The following is a 17618-nucleotide window of genomic DNA, read 5'->3' as shown; positions in this document are numbered from 1 at the left end:
CGGTAAGATCAGTTTGTTTTAGTCGCTGCCATGGAATGAAACTAATTTTTTCTTGTAGAAAAGGAATTTCTAGTTTTGCCCAATTTCCTGATAGAAAAACCTGAATTCTGTTTCTAAGTTTGTTTTATTCTTCAATTTAGGGAAAAGCGAATAGTGATCAGTTATATTTGTTCTTTGCCTGGTAACCTCTGATTCAAAATTTGTAAAAAACAGGTTAAAATAAGAACTTGAATTTTTTTTCTCGTGTAATGAGGTTCTCACTTACCAATTTTAGGTCAAATGTTTGGGTCAGTTCTTTTAAATATGATTGTTTGTTCCCTTTAGATAGAAAATTCACATTAAAGTCACCGCACAGCACATGCAGGCTTTGCGGATCGCTAGTCTGTTGTTCCAAGTAGGTACTAAGAAGGTCAAAAGTAGCAATCGTGGTGGCATTAGGTGGTATATAAACACAAGTCATTGATAACTTTTTTGTTCCAATACAGAAGTAAACACTAACCGCTTGTATATTATTCGGGTTTAGAGACCCGCGTATTTTAACATTAAATTTTTTTTGTACAAAAATTGCAACACCACCTCTTTTTTCCCTGTTGCTTGTAACCAGTTCATCATAACCATCTATGTGAAAAATATTTGATGAGAACTTATCTTTAAGCCATGTCTCTGTTAGGCAGATTGCTATAGGTTTTTCTTTCAGAGACGCATTTTCCAAAGTGAGTTCATCAAAATTTTTCGTTAGTGAACGTATGTTCTGTAGCACGATAACCTGCTTGGTTTCGCCCAGTAACATTATGTCTATGACGACCATGAGAGAATAGTTCAACTACCCAAGCTGAGCAACCAGCTTTGACTAATGAAATCATTAACAATTTGAGTTAATAAAAAATAAAAAATAATAAAAAAAAATAAAAAAAATTAATTCATGTTTTTGTTTTCAATCATTTTGAAATATTTGAAGCAAAAAATGTTAAAATTTAGCTTAGAGGATTTCCAGTGACTTTGTTTCCTCTTTTTTCCATTTTAAAAAAACATTGCACTCCCTTATGTAAGAATGAACTTAATCACTGAGTGAAAGTTCGTTTTTTTAGTTGCTAATTTCAATATGCAGTATAAATAATAATGTTCCACGGAAATCACAGAACTTTTTTCCATCTCAATACTCTTGTTTCAAACTAGATGATCTACATCCAGTCATTTTGGTTATAATAATGTTGAACGGATGCAGACTGGAAGAAAGAGAAAATTGTCTCCAATCAGTGGAAGAAAGAAAAAATTCTCAAATTTTCAACCGGCTGACAAAATGATTTACTAATTTATTGAACTTTGCTATTGGAAAAATTCCATGATTTTGAAAAATCTTCTATTTATGAACATGAAAAAAAACAGATTCCACTGGAATAATTGAAAAATGAAAATTAACGGGATCAGAAAAAAGTAGTGTTGTTGGTTACTACCAGATTGATTGCGTAAAATGCGAGCAATTCTACAATACGTTCTCAAAAAATACCTCGACCAAGCCATTTCCTAAAGACAGAAACTGCATAAAACGGATATTTTAATTCATGCTTACATTATATGCAAAATGTTATTTCTATTTGTTTTGAAACCTCTGCTGTGTCAGTATATTTATTAATTGCTCATATATTTACATACAAATTAACTTTGTGTATTGGGCTACGTGTACTTATAATTGGGGTTGAAAAATGCGTGGAAGGGGCTAGAACAGAAAAGAACCGGAAATTTATCCCTGACTTAAAGGCGCCCAGATTTCTAAACTTAGTATCGAACACGGGTTGCGCAATCCCTTTCAATTTTGCCTGTTTTTGATAAAGCATCAATTTTTCGTAATATTGATGCATTTTCAATGTATTAACATAGGAACAACGAACAAGAGATACACAGATCGGGCAAATTCGGCCGTGACGATTTGGGTATACATCTGCGGCGTTATGATTTTTAAAGTAAAAAGCAATAGTGACTGACCGAGTAGGAAGAGGAGAATGTCTTCGTCTATCTCTTCCCTTATCTCCTCCACCCACTGTCTCACATTCAACAGACTCCTCTCACTAGTGACGTCATACATCACCACTATCGCATCTGTCCTCCGGAAGTACTGCTTCGTTATAGATCGATATCTCTCCTGCAACAAACACAAACGAACAAAGTAAAAAGGGGATCACAGTTCAAGACTACAAGATCTCTTGAAAATTATCATTGCACAATTGAAGGTAACATAAGTTTCCACACATTCATTTCCACTCCTAAATTCTGCGTGACTTAGTGATAGAAAAACTTGTTTTTCATTATATCCAATCTTTTCACTTAAATTTAACAACCTCGGCCCGGGCGCGGAACCTTTTGACTGGTACTATGAATAAAGCAACTTTTATCAGTTACATTGAAAGATACCTACAAAAATTAAGCAGCTCATTTATCGTACAGGCATGTTTTTAATTACAGGCATAAATGTCAAAGTGTGGTTGTGATAGTTTCATATCAAGTCCCACGGGCCGCTGAGGCATGGCCAAACGCGCTAAATGCGCAGCTCTTTAATAGTAAAGTGGGGGTTTATATTAGTGGGGGTTTATTTCCGTGGGGGTGATTTTCCTTGGGGGTTTATTTCTTAATTAAAATGAAGTGGGTTTTTTTCCGTGGGGGTTTCTTTCCGCAACCGTGTTCACCTATTTTTGAGCTTTAATGGGCTGTCAAGGGGGTTTCGATCTGTCCGCTCACTGACGCTAAACGCATACCCCAGAAATGGCCGGATTCGAATATTGCAAGACTCGTGCAAGACTTTGAATTCTTCAATCATCAGGGTATATTTCTGGAAAAAAAAACTGTCAACCAAATATAAGGATGCCCGGCAAGATGGTGGACTAGGTTCTCTTTCTATCCAACTGACCTGTCCAGCTGTATCCCAGAACTGTAAGGAGTAGCATACACTGTCAAGTATGAGTTGTTTGACATGGTAGTCCACTCCTACAGTGGCAGGTAGACTGTCACTGAATTGGTCCCTACACACTCTAGAGATATAGGAGGACTTCCCCACCCCACTGTCCCCAACAAACACCACTTTGAACACTCTGTGACGTGTAATGTCCACCACCTTGTCTGTCTGCAGCTGAAACACAGCAATAGAGAGTACCTCCAGGGTTTACTAACACAAAAGAAAGTTTTTTTCTTCAATGTACATGAAATTTAATTGACATTTAACTTGGTTACAATACTTGGTGACATTAATAACGGTGGATATCGATACAACAGATCAACAGTTTATAAATCACCCCGTTAAATTAAAAAAGCACTTCTTTTCTAATGTAAAAGCATGAACAAAAAAGAAAAAAAAACAGGTGTCTGATACTCTTTTAATTTTTCATAAATTGCGATTTTGTACAACTGAAAATGACTACTGTTGAATAACAAATTAATCACAATTTTTGACATTTCACACCAGCAAATATTCTTTTTAATCTAATTTTCTGATCATTGTCGTTCTTTTATTATGTGCTGTGCATATAAATCATCAAGCCATTTTTGCTTCTTTTTTGTTAGCTTTTGCAAATTTGTAAAAAGTTAATTGTCGCGTACAATAACATGCAACAGAATTTTTTTCGAAAATATATTTTTTGCGCTGAACATAGACGAAAGGAAACACAACAGATTTTGGCGTGTAAGTAGATTTTTAATGAGGCTTACGGAAAAACGGAAAATGGTCTAGAACTATTGTTGCAGTGCAATTTATCGTTCCTGAAGAATAAAGCGGAATAGTTCAGCAAGAATGGTTTTTTCTCCAGGCCAAATATTAGTTGTGATTTTGAACCAACTAAATAATTGTAGTAACATTAGAAATCCTGTCCGAGAAAACACTTTTTTTGATAACTTGTAAAGTTTAGAAAATAGCCGGCAGATTGCCGGAAAATAGCCGCGAGAGACGCTTGTGGCCTTCCACGAGTTGAAACAACTAATGAAAAAAGATAAACAGACTGATCAGACTCTAATACTCAAGAATTAGGGCATACACGTTTGGCACTACTTGGATGCACACTTTTGATCTTTAACTAGTAAATGCTCATGAAAATTGAAGTTCATTAAGTGATTTTAGAAGTCAATTTTTTTAGTGAGGTAAGTCAAGCATTTGACCTAAAAGAGGAAATGACGTCACGAACACAAATTTTAACTGAAAAGCAAAGCAGTAGAAGTCACTGAAATCATTGAAAATGGCAATTCCAGGAAGTCAGGGTAAAACGAAACAAAAATCTGTTAGACGAAGTAAAAAAACACAGGAGGGCAATTCCTGAAATACAACGAATTGATTGAAAAACTTAGAACCACTCTACCTCATCATTAGATCAATTGAACAATGCCAGCCAAAACACAAACAAAATTATCTAAAAAATTGAGAAACTAAAACAATCAAACAAACTAAACAAAAATATACTCATTGCTAAAACTCTTGAAGCTTTTACTCCTAAGACAAAATTTGATTAATTTAAATATACCTATTTCGAGAATATGTTCAAAAACCGTTTTTGTTTCTTAAATCGGTCTAATATTATATTTCCAAGACCTCAAAAAAAATCATTGGCCCTTGAAGCTCGATTAACTCGAAAATGACCGCAAAAATTAAAAAGAGAGAAAGTCAATCGCAAATTTTAGTGAAATGTTGCTGAAAATGATATTAATGTCTTCAGAATCATTTCTGTGTCCCTAGAGTCTTTTCAGTAGCCCAATTCCAAGCCTTAAAAATTTCATTGGCGCAAAGTTCGATAGGCAGTAATTTTTGGAAAAAATTTAAAATTTCAAAAGTTAGAATTTCGTTCTATTAAAACGTTGAAAATCATTGAATTGCCATATAGCAACTTTTTAATAACAGACTATCAAACCCTGAATGAAGTTACTTGGCTACGGAGGCAAGAAGGACTGAATAAACGAATGTTTCGAAAAAACTTGAAAAAAATGCAAATTTTATCAAAGAATTTCTAAAATTCGAAAGATTAAAATGTTGAAAACAAATCCATTGAAACTAATAACCATGCAGTAACTTTTTATCAGACCGGGGAATAAGTTCTCTGGCACTTGAGAATGGACAAATATCAAAAATTGACAAAAATCTTAGGAACCCTTAAAAAAGTTGCAGATTTTATCCAAAAATTTGCTAAAAAATCAAGACATTAAAATGTTGAAAACCAATGCATTGTTACTGGAAACTATGGAGTGTCCTATATTTAAACCATAAAGGAGATTCCCTGGCCTAAAATGACCTTTTAACCTTTAGTTAAGGCCATCTCAGCAGCTGCACCACTCTAAGCACTTGAAGGACTACTGAAGCTCACTTTGGGCCTCTAATAAAACTTAATGCCTGGGGGGCTTTACCTGTTTATCCCGTTTTGAAAGACCAAAGTAATTGAAAAATGTGTGAACACGTCTTAAAAAAACACAGCACCCCAATACAATTCAAATTCTTTGATATGTAAGAAAACATTAGGATCGCAAAAATAGCCGCCTGGAATTGCTGACGCGGCTATTAATAACAATCCCTCAATTGATGCTGAAGTCAGTTTGACAACTAAAAAAAGTTCAATGTTGATTTTCATCTTGACTGTCAAGATGCTTGAAAAGATCGGTCCATTTGAATGGATCATCTCTGATATCACCCTAATTCCACTCTTATTCCACCTCGCATTCGATCTTCATGCGCGCTCAATTTACAAAAACTAAGTTTTGTTCGCTTTTTACATGACACCAAAAACAGGGTCCAAAAGAGGCGAAAACTTTTCTTCATTTAAAGCGCCCGGAGAACCTACGCAAGAAAAGATAAAACCGAGAGTTTAGAAGAGTTTTTGCGCGAATTCTAAAATTGAATGACTGGAATTTTAGAAAGGACAGAGAAAGGTTGAAAACAGTTTTTGTTTCTTTTTTTTGATATTCAAGTTTGAAAAGCTTAACATGAGATTTATTAACAAAGGTCAAAGTACTGCCGATTTTTTTTTGCAAACGGGATTGGCTTAAAAACCAGGGATTAGGGAAATTTAACAATATTTTCTATTCTTCGTTCGAAGGTGCAGTTCAAATGGCAGGTTACGACAAAATAAATTAATTGACAGCCTTTTTAAGAGACCATGGTTGTCAAGAATATGGATGTCTCTATTTTCTATTACATTTGCGCAACATTTCAATGTATGTTCCAATGGGTTCACGTGCCTGTGAAGCATACAAAATTTTGCAGTGCAAAAATGAGCAAGAGGTATTCTGTCTTTTCGGTATCGGAAAAAACCCACGAGAAAAAAACGAACCAAAAAATTTTAGATTGGAACTATCACAACCGGACAAATTATCACGACCAAAATTCAAATTTAAGACGGAGGTTCATTTCCTATACCCTTGTCCTTTATCTCTGGTACATAATGGTTGTGAGTACACTGCAGTACACTGCCGCCCATGCTGATGACATCTTAGATTTCAATTGTAACTGTGTTTCTATTTTACAAAAATGCAACGAAGATCCAATCAGACATTCCTCGGTCTGTTTATCGTTTGGTTTAGAATAACATAACCCAATAATATAATTTTAAAAAATGTTTAAGAGCATGCCTTGCATTAGATTAAATTGTTTAAGTTTTTGAGGTTCTTTTTTGCTAGATGAATTGGTGGATTGTTTTTATTATGGGAACGCAACCGAGAGGTATAACATCTAATGATAGCTTCAAAGCGACCAAAAGTGAAAGCAAAAATCAAGATCAGTTTTAAAAGTCTTACATTTCCCTCATGGACAATATAAACAACATTATTGAACTATACGATACCTTGCCTAAAAAATTTGAAAATAAATAACTATGCGTTCATTTGATTTCAACTGTAGCCAAACAATATGTCTAAAGAAGTATTCAACGTGTTAAGAGAAACTAATGGGAGAAACAGCTACATATCGTCAAACTCATAACAGGTAAAACTTCATCTGTCGCAGCAAGGTTGAAAATTTTAACAGCTATTTTTTTAATGTAAAATGAAAATTATGTTATCAGCTGTCAACGAAGAAGCCAGTTTCCTAGATGTGGCTTTTTTTTCTGAAAAATGTAGGATTTTTTAGGTCTACAAAACGATGCCCTGCAGTAAAATTTCTTAAACTTCAGACTTTTTTTAAGGCAGACCCGATGTGGGCTCTGTTCACAACCTCAGGAGTGTTATAGCAATAACTAGCTGTTCCTGCGTCCGAAGAATACTTATCTAACGCTGCAAGACCAACCGACTCGGTGAAAGAAGCAGGTAATCGTTAATCATTTAGACAATAAAATTATACGTTGCCAGAATCAACGGTATTTACATTATAGATAGTTTGATTAGACTGAATAGTTTATAAGCGCAATCACTATGCAAAAATGGAATCTTATCAGTCTGTAATCGATTGAGACTTGGCAGAAAGAGTTCTTACGCGAGACGTAAATTGCATCCCATAATCTTTCCAAATATTTTGCAAAATAGTTTTTAGTTTGCTCCTGAAAAAAATCATTGACACCCCCAATTTAAGTATTCAAATAGCAGCCAAAACAAGAGATCGTTCAATGGCCAGATTTTGCAACCATCAGAAGTGGAATGGTACCTCGGGAGTAACCATTGAAAAACTGTCGATCACAAAAACGATACTGTAAGTTGTATTCTATTACAGCCACTCTGATAACTTTCGTCTGTTTGTAGTTTATCGCAAACAAAAACTGACTTTTTTGAGTTTAAGAGCTATTTAACAGAAGAAAAGAAACAATTTAAATCATTCTATTTTTATGGAAAATTCGTAACTAAAAAACGGTCCATAAATACTTTTTATGGCGTTTTATGACGAGTACGGCACTTTTGAAGTACAGAATTTTGAAATTTCATGCACAGAAACGTTGTTTGGGAACAAAGGGTGGCCCTTTGGACTGTTTGTCAGTCAAATCAAACAAGGCGGCTCGGTAATGTGCAATGGCACATAGGGTTCCGACCCCGCCCATCCACAATTTTGGCATAATTGTCTACCAAATGAGGAACAGATAGAAAAACCCAAAAATTTATTTTTTGCGAATCCCAAAAAAGCCCAAGTCTTTTTCAATAAATTCTGTATGAACGATAAGATAACCTCCAAAACAAATAACTCAGTGGAGTAAAAATTGATGCATTAGATTGCTGTAATATGTCAATATTAAGAAAGCGAGTCAAAACGAACAGCAAAATCAAACAACAACAACAAAAAACATTAATTACATCAAAATATCAAAACAAACAAAAATCTAAAATCTTGTAGTATCAAAGCCAGAAAACAATAATTTCAGGCTTAAAACTGCAACCGAGAATAAATGTTAACTCAGTAGAAAGAAGAGGCAGTCTTTTTTTGCTGACACTAAGCTGGAAGTTGAACAAATTAAGAAAAAAATAGAGGAAAAGTTAATTAAGCCATTATTTATTGAAAAGTCAATTATTTTTTAAAAAAGAAACGACCATAAACTTTCAATTAAAAAACTAAATGCATTAGCCTGGAGCTGTTTAGCAAGCGAATTGGTTGGACCTATCACTCCTGAGCTTTGATTTGATATGTTCTGTTCTTTATTATTAAAAAAAAAGTCTTTTTTTAAAAAAAAGACCGACTGATTACAACCCGATTTTTTTTGGATTGTAACAGTCCAAGAATGGCCCAAAACTACCCCTGTTAATACTTATTGTCCGTTAAGAACAATTGATTTTTCGAATGTTGTAGATATAGATAATTTCTGAGTTGAAACTCAAAATAAATTTTGCATTTTTGATAATCAACGAGTAAAGTTAGCAAAAAACGGCAAAGTTTTAACTACAAGGCACTCTCTGCGGACTCTGAAGTAGAAATAGCCCCCCTCTGAGTCTACAAAGATTGTATGAGTGTTGTTTGGGGATGTACTGTAGGCAAATTTAATCAAAGTGGACTAAAGTAGCTTATTTCGTGCTGTTGTTGATGAAAAAGGCTAAATTTTGAAATGTTTATCCAGATTTTTTGACCAAAAAATTAAATCAAAACAATCAAAAATGCTTGTTCGTCTTCAAAAATAAAATCAACGACACTATTCTTAAAAATTATAACAAATTTTAGCAAAATTGACGAAAATTTAGGCAAAAATTCCGGAAAATGTGAATAAAAACAACGTGAATTCACTCTTCTTTTCTCAGAAGTTTAAGCCTCGATAACTCCCTGTAGAAAACGAAAATTAAAAAAATCTTTTTAGTTCCATATTCTACGCTGGACGAGCTTTCTAATGATACCAGTCTCAACTCTCTACGATGAATATATCGAGCGGCGAAAATTCACGGAACAAAAAAAAACCCAGTTGAGTATATAGTTCCTCCCCCCTCAAGAGGGTCGGAACAATAAATTTTTATGATTGATATATGTCTAGTAAAATTCCATAAAGTCCATATATGACGTTTTATGATTTGCAGGTTTCTTTTATGGTGGTCAACCCAGGCTGTTGGGTTTTGCGGCACAACTTTGGTAGGAAAGTTGCTTCGCACAGAGAAGACTTTTCTTGAAACCACGGTTAAAATTGAGCTACATTATTCCTTTTTATCAACTTGAGAAATGAAGTTTGCTCTTTCTTACCGGATCTGTCTGTGTTTCTGCATCGTTAGTTTCGGCTATAATTGAGTTTACACTCGCAGCTGCTGACTTATTGCTAGCTGTAGCTGTCTTCTCTATAACTGATGTGAACTTTGTAACTGTCTGATGAATAAGCTTCTCTTTTGACTCTAACTTGTTGTATATTTGCACATAAAGCTGGTAAGTATCACTTTTACTCAGAGAAGTGTATTGTTCTTCATTTAACATGCTTCACTTAGTTTATAACAATAGCAACAAACAATCGGATTTCAAGCTGTCAATGGAACTTGTAATTCATTGTTAATATGCCAAAAAGTTAAATGGTGAAGTTTAAGTAACTGGAATGCAATCTGTCCTTGTAATTTAATCCTAAATCTAAAGATGCCTCGCAAATGGCGGCGGACATTTCCGCTCTACTGAGTTCTGTATCTGTTCAACAGTTTTGCCAGAATCATTCAGCCAGTTACAATTGTGCGTACTCAAATGTCGTCTCAGTCCAAAATTTAGTGCCTCAAACCTTTTGGAAGGGAAGGGGTGATGTTGTATTCTCTTTAAACTTCTGTTTGACCGATTCATTTACTTGCGGTTAAATTGAGTTGATTCAATGAAAAGACACTTGTGTGTGCAAATTTTGAGTGCCGTTGACAAAAATAAGCAGAAATTTTTACTTATGTGACAACGCTTTCCCTGACTCAGATCAAAAGTTTCTGATTTTCTCCAGAAATCAATATGTAACCAACGTAGTTTGATTTTTTGCATTTAAAATACCCAAAAATGAGTAACAATTTGACGATAAGTGTTGTTAATGAGCGATGGTGTGAGCAACCGTCTGTTTCATCAGAAGATCTATCCCTCCTGTTAAAAAAATTTAATTTGAGATACTTTTGTGACTTTTATCATTTTGGTTAATTATAAATCACCAGGAATGGCTGATTAATACAAAAAACCTTAGTATTACGAGTGAAAATAGTGAAAAAATTTGTGATTGATTAGTTCCAGAATGAATCAGACCAGTCCAAAAACTACTATATGAATGACCGGAATCAAATTTTAAAACTCATAAATAGTCAAGACCTGAGTGCTGCATCATCTGCAAGCTCATTGATTAATTGAAAATAGCTAAACCTCATTTAGATATTTAGAAATTTTATGAAATCCTTGTTATTTCGAAACGTCATTTTGATCTTCATGCAAAGTTTTGTTTTGTTTAAGGTTTTTGAAAAGACTTAGATTTAAGAGTTAAGACATTTTTTCTTCAGATAAGTTTTCGCTTTTTAACGCGTCGTAGAGAAAAAAACGTTATTTTCTGGCACTTAGAACCTTAGTACCGTTCCAGAAATGACAACATATTAAAAATGCTCTGCTCTTGGGGAATTGAGCTCGGCCATTTGTTGCTTTGTTAATTGTCATTAATTTATATTAGTAAAAATTTTTTTGTCTTTTGCTTTTTTGAGAAACAATAACTACGCTTAACAGTAATAGAAATCATTTCAAATAAGAAAACCGGTTTTGTTTGTTTTTCTGTGAGCACTTACACTCAGCTTGATGAAAAATTTTCTGGTTGAAAACAGATTGCATGTTGGATAGTTGGTACTAGAATAAATGAAAAGCTGTTACTTGAGAAAGGGGCAGTAAAAAAATTTGTGTTAGTTTGCAAATTCTTGATTGTTGGCGATACGTCAAGTGACTTTCAAATTTTGAACCTTCATCGCCCTTCAACTTCTAAAAATTTTCGATGAACAGATTTATTGTAGAGATTTAAACACTTTCATGCTGAAACTTAAAATAATGTTTTCTGTATATGCCAGGATATGCATGGTTATAATTATAATAGTATTTCTTATAATTGAGCTGAAGATATATTCTGATCTTGAGCATATATTTTTCAATTTCCACCCTCAACGATTTTGTTGATCCTTAAGTTGATTTTACAGCTTGTGCTTGTCAATTGGATGAAATAATTAGCAGTGTCAAATCACGGAAGTAATATAGAAGTAGTGTAAACATTTTCTTTACAAATAATTAAAACAGGGGGCAAACTTTGGTGAATTTTTTTCCATAAGACCTTAAATATTGCATGCCTTTTATTAATGTAAGGTTTTTTTAAAAAAATTGTAATCTAAAAACGGAGTGGTTTGTTACCTGCAAGCAAGGAAACAGATTGGGGGGGTTGTTGGACATTTTTATTTACTGATGCCTAGTTGTCATCAAAAATTTCTTTTTGTGGCGTGCAGTTTTCATCGACCTATAAGGGCACAAAATTCACAACCATGAACAAATATTCTAATGGAAAAGGGAATACTTCAATTATAAAATTGTAGAAAATTTTAATTTCATACGGTTTTCTCCAATTATCACCTAAACAATGAAAAGAACTTATTCTAAATATTTATATTTTGTTTGATTAATCGTCCTCGCAATTGTCGGAATCTTTCAAATAGATCTTTAACAAATGTCACGAGCTTCAACTGTAATTCTTGATAACTTCTTTTCTTACTCTATAATAATTTTCTGAAAGTTATCAACTTGATTTTTTTAAAATGTCTGTTAAGAACTTCAGTGGTTGTTAATGGATTTAGCCAATCTTTTCATTTGTTTGCATTATATAGCGCAGAGAATCATCGCAACGTTGTTTGTCGGAGGTGTCTCTGTATTTAATAAGCTGAAAAAAGCTCTGCCATTTGTTACTCTTACTGAACATCAACTTTTTAGAGAATGGAACTGCATATGATTGTAGCTTTGGTAACATTTTTAAAAAATATTGACAATTGAAAACTTAAAAACTGTATTTAATATCTCGAAAAAATTGTACCCAAGTTTTTTGAGGAAATTTTGCCTAAATTTGAGCTAAGCAACAATGATAAACAGAATTTTTCTTCTCAGAACAGCAATACTTTTTTGACAAACATGAGATATAATTTGAAACAATATGTGCCAGGCACCGTCTAGTGCGAGTTGCATTGCTGCCCAAAAATTAGCATTAAATTCCTCTCTGACAACAAATTTATATTTTGATAAGGAAGCAACGCAGTATTAAGGTTTTTGAAAGAAAAATTGAGTCCCCACACCAGAGCTTTTCATTCGGCAATACTGCAAAATTTTATTAATGAAAAAACAACATTAAAGTTTTTATTAATTTTCCGATCAATACAGCTTCAATTAGTGTTCCTATAACTAAAATAATATTGATAAAACTGTCATCTATTTCAATTTTATCGAAGTTTTTTTTATAGGCAAAGACGAGCTGAAAAATCAACGTTATTTGAAATACGGTAATATATTAATCAGGAAGTTTGTTTTGTCATCGTGATTCCTTAAAAATGATATTGAGTAGAAGACGTGGATTCGGTTTGTCTCCAAATATCAAAGGTAGACTCAATAATCATAAAAAAGATAAATATGGAATCATTTCTGATGGCAAGAGAACCGTTAAGTGTTCTGAAATCAGACAGCAAAATTCATTCAAAATACATGAACGACATGGAATATCTGGGCCAAATATAACAAAGTTTACCTGCTAGTTTCATAAAATTATCAAGAATTTAACAAGTCTTGATCAGTACTTCTAATGAGAAATACACGTCCTGAATTGGGAAATCAGTACTGATCACGTCATATTTCAAGTCTTAAGACTTGTGAAGACTTGTGAAGACTTGATAAAGACTTGTTGAGTCTAAATCAAGTCATAGACGACACTTGAAAAGTCTCAACTATTGCTTTATTACTGACCAAAGTAGAGTTTTGAGAAGACTTTATTAATCATTAATATATTTCAAGATTAACTAAAATTGGTCAGATTCTTTAGATGAAATTTGTTAATCTGACCAAGCTCTATTTGATATTAACATCTACCAACTTGAAATATCATATACTTTGTCTGGGAAACCTTTTTTTCAAAGAGCAGAACGAGTGGCCATTATTGGTATATTTGGGCAATATCGACTTTAAATTGTGTCGTTTTTTGTTACGAAATGAAAAAACAACAACGCAAAAACTTTGCTAAGAACGTCTCAAGACTTATCAAGTCTTAGCCAAGACTTGACTCAAGACTTGCTACGACTTAAAACTTGAATTATATCGTCCCATGTCGAAAAAGTGACATGGGCGAAATTCTAATACAGTACTGATTCAGGAATTGCAATTTACATAAGTCTGTGCTGCTTAAGATATGACGTTCAGTTTGGGTAAGAAATTGTAACGACAAAACCTGAATTTAAGTGAAAAGATGTAACAAATTCATTTTGATTCTTTGCTAATCGATTTATCGATGTTCGCAAAACACTAAATGCTATTTTTGGGCAAAAATTCGTCATTGGTTGAATTTTTGTAGCAAAAATGTGCGAGGCAGGTAGAAGAAAATATTTTGATTTGTTTTTAACCAATGGCCGGGAGATATTAAACTGTTGCAACTAGGTGAAAAATTATCTTATTTGCTTATGCGTTATACTATTTCACCTTTGAGTAGTAGTTAAAATGCCGGCCTCTTACCAGTGGGATTGACCCCATCCCTACCCTCTGACAATGCCGCCACGGCCTGTTAGGGAACCCTTTTCAAAAATCCTTTTCTTATTTTTTGTGGTTGCAAAAAATTTTTGTGAATCGGTTGGGATAATCATTTTGTGATTTTGATGTTGTGCGAGTGATACAAACTGTGACAATTTTGGTTAAAATTTGGCGAGGTGAATAAATGAAACTTCTAAAATTCTTTTTTAAATCCTGAACCCCTTAAATTTGAACTGAAAAAGCAAAAGTGACTAAACTGATGGAACAACCAAGTAATGGTAGAAAAAGAATGTGTAAATTTGATTAGTTTTTGTGCCATTGTAAGAGATTTTGTTGTATTGCGAGTATGAAACGGCACAAGTGGTTTTTCTTGCCAAGAAATTTAAACTAACAAGTAAATGAAAAGTAATAAACATGGAAGCTCGTTGCCGTAGGTTACTTTTCTTTGCAGTTCCTTGTTCCTTAAGACGACAGATCCTGAACCAATTCTTTTGTTGCCAAGAAGCCGAGAATTAGCAAATTCAACAGCTGAGTGATTTATTATTCGGTTATATGATATTCAACGGCGATTTTTTTAAGAGCCTTAGAGTTATATATGACCCTGTCGTATTGTGTATTTTCACAAAGGCAACAACATATCGTTTGATCGAGCACAATATTTCGTGATAAAGGTCACTAACATTTTGATAGCATGACTATTCAGTCATTATGCTGATTCTCTAAAAAGTTACAGTACGATGTAAGAGGAATTTAGGAAAAAGAGCTAACTTTGAATTGTATTGAAAACAAATTCGATACTCATAAAACTAATTAAGATCTCTTTTGTTACTTCGCTTTTCTTTTGTCGATTGGACAGATATGCTAAAAATAGAACATAAGATCAAACATAGTAAAGATTTATGAACGCCCCTATCCGAAATGTGTCTATTATGCAAAAAAATCACACATAAAGTTTTCAAAGTGATCTTTGTAGAAACAAAACAATCTTAATCACTGGCAAAACAGTCGGAAACATGCTTTTTGATCCTATTCTCTAATAGATTTCACCCGTAATTTCAACACAAACAGTCAAAACGACATTATACTCTCAAACTTCTTCAAGGTGGCAGCGTCTACTTTAACAACCTTTGAATACTGTACATTTTCCTGACAAAAATTGATATTTTTGACTTTAAAAGATCAAAAAGAAATTAACATATTTTTTATATGTACTACAATTTAGTTCAACAATCTGCTAACTGGCAGAATCTGCTTTTAGAGTGTGTTTTGACTAAGAAACATTGATTTTAACCTATATTCCTACTCCGATAAAGACATTTTCATTTTCTTAAACTAAAAGAAGAAATTGACAAAAATTACATAAAAACAACGCCCATTTACTCATTATTTTTTGTTTGACCAAACTATTATCTAAAAAATGGTTTCTTGTCAACTCCATTTCAACTAGGAAACTTTACATTATTCTAATGTTTTACCTAGAAAATCTCCAGTTTCTGCATAATTTTGACTTTTTTGAATCGAAAGAACACCAAAAATTCTTAAAAAGAATCACTAAATAACCTTTAATAAAATTACTATTTCTCAAAATAATATGACTTAATATACTCTTACAAATTCAGCAGTCTTTTGAAAAAACTTTTTAATGAGGCAAATATCTTTTTTAAAAACAATTCACCGTTAAAAAACATCAACTTTTGCAAAATTTTTCCAAAATTCTTCCATTTCTGACACAAAATGACTCCAAAAATACACATGAGACGTTCAATTCAAAATTTCAACCCTTGATTTCATAAAAGTTTAGTTGGCCCACGTAACACAAAATTCCCGATACAGTACTGAGTACAATGAATCAACTTTTAACCAATTGTCAGACAATGTTTTAACCCCAATTCCTTCGATTACGTTATTTTTTCTCTCATTCATTTTCATACACTGTTTTTAATTCAAAACTTTACGTGACAGAAAGTCTTTTACAAATTTGAATTTCAACGAGCTTTTAATTTTGGTACTCCCCACTAACTTTTTAAATTAAACATATGGGCAAAAAAACCCATAAAATTAATGCCACTTGTGTGACTCGCGATCCCAAACACGCAAAACTATAAATTCTCTTACACTAGAACAAAAACTGATCAAATTTACACTATCATTTTCTACCATTACATCAGTGCTTTATCGGTTTAGTCATTTTTGCTATTTTGGTCCTTCATTAGTCTCAAGAGACTAAAAATGAATTAGGATTCCCAAAAAATCACAAAACTTTAAAAAACTTTCACAAGTTTCATTTAATCACCTCTACAACTTTTCACCAATATTTTAACAGTTATTAACACTATCACAACAGCAAATTCACAAAAATACCAGTCTGTGCCAACCACAAAAAAATGCAAGTATTTTGGAAAGAGCACCAAAAGAAGGCCATGCCGGTATTGTCACGGGGGGGGGGGGGGGGGGGACAGGTCCTTCGTTAAAATTCTGACTTTTTCACTACCACTCATTTCAATTGTAACTAATTTTCCTTCTAAACATTCAATTGCATGTAAGTGCAGTGGTGGGTCGGCCTGTTGAACGATCCAAAAGTCTAAAAAAAAATGAAACAACTTACGTCGACTGTTTTTAATAAAGCAACACATAAAGCAATTTTAGTTAACAAGCAAGTTAGCACCACATTGTATAATTGGCAGACTAATACCAGTTCTCCACGCAGGAAACTGTATTAAAAGTTTTTTATGGTATTTTTTTCTTGATCTTGATGTGTTTGATGAAAAGATATTGAATGCTGTCTCTTTGTTTCAATCCAAGTAACACAGTAATGGTCAATCTGTTGACTCATTTATTTTTGTGTAAAAGTTTTGACGTTTTTCCCGTTGGTTTGTTTGATGCTTTTGTGACTTATAATTTTCTAAACTTATTGAAAGCGAAGTTTGGCTTAAAATATGGCGTCAGAAATTGTACTAGAGAAGAAAAAACGCCGAGTTTAGCTTAGAACAGATCCATAGTAAATTTCATTGAAAACAGTAGGAGATACAGAGAGCAAACAGTAATAAGTATATAGTGATCAAGTATAGTGATAGTAAAAACAATGAAACAGTAATCTATATAGTGAAAACAGTTGAGTATTGCAAATATTGATAAATCGGAGGATTAAGAGTATTTTACTATAGTTTAAGACATGAAGTACAACTGAACTTACACTTTTCTCTGATTTTGGTGGCTAGAACAATCAGTAACATATTTATATTTCTTCTGATTAGAGACACTGAAAATCTTCATTTTGCCGTGTGACTCGTTATTGCGTCAATGATACTGAATTTGAATAATCAAACATTATTTTTATGAAAAACTTAAAAATAATCACCATTCAACCAAAGCAAGGCTAACGTATTAACCTCGTTTGCAGCTCCCACAATTTCCCTTACCCGGACCTTAGTCTCATAGTATATCATCAGGGCTGATTCACCGTATCACAATAGTAAATTGTCCAATCAGCATTGTATCATGCTATCTCAGGAGTTTCTTT

The 17618-nt window shown here is 33.3% G+C and overlaps 2 protein-coding genes across 4 annotated transcripts in view; one reads left to right on the top strand and one right to left on the bottom strand.

Moving 5' to 3' along the window:
- LOC142337685 (retinoic acid receptor gamma-like) overlaps positions 1-17618 on the top strand; it is a 497928-nt gene that overhangs the window by 20305 nt on the left and 460005 nt on the right. The window lies entirely within an intron of this gene.
- Positions 1-17618, bottom strand: part of LOC142337684 (EF-hand calcium-binding domain-containing protein 4B-like) — a 182880-nt gene that overhangs the window by 47805 nt on the left and 117457 nt on the right. For 2 of the 3 annotated variants that reach the window (XM_075387122.1, XM_075387123.1), the window contains 2 exons: positions 2903-3121; positions 1984-2140 (listed from right to left, as the gene is read on the bottom strand). In XM_075387122.1, the coding sequence (XP_075243237.1) occupies positions 1984-2140; positions 2903-3121 (376 nt within the window). Of the gene's footprint in view, positions 1-1983; positions 2141-2902; positions 3122-17291; positions 17313-17618 lie in introns of all 3 variants that reach the window. The other variant, XM_075387120.1, reaches the window with a different exon arrangement.

Source organism: Convolutriloba macropyga, chromosome 4, assembly GCF_964194025.1.
Source record: "Convolutriloba macropyga chromosome 4, txConMacr16.3, whole genome shotgun sequence".
Taxonomy (NCBI): Eukaryota; Metazoa; Xenacoelomorpha; order Acoela; family Convolutidae; genus Convolutriloba; species Convolutriloba macropyga.
Note: the sequence above shows the minus strand (reverse complement) of the source record. Positions and strands in the feature narration are given on the sequence as shown.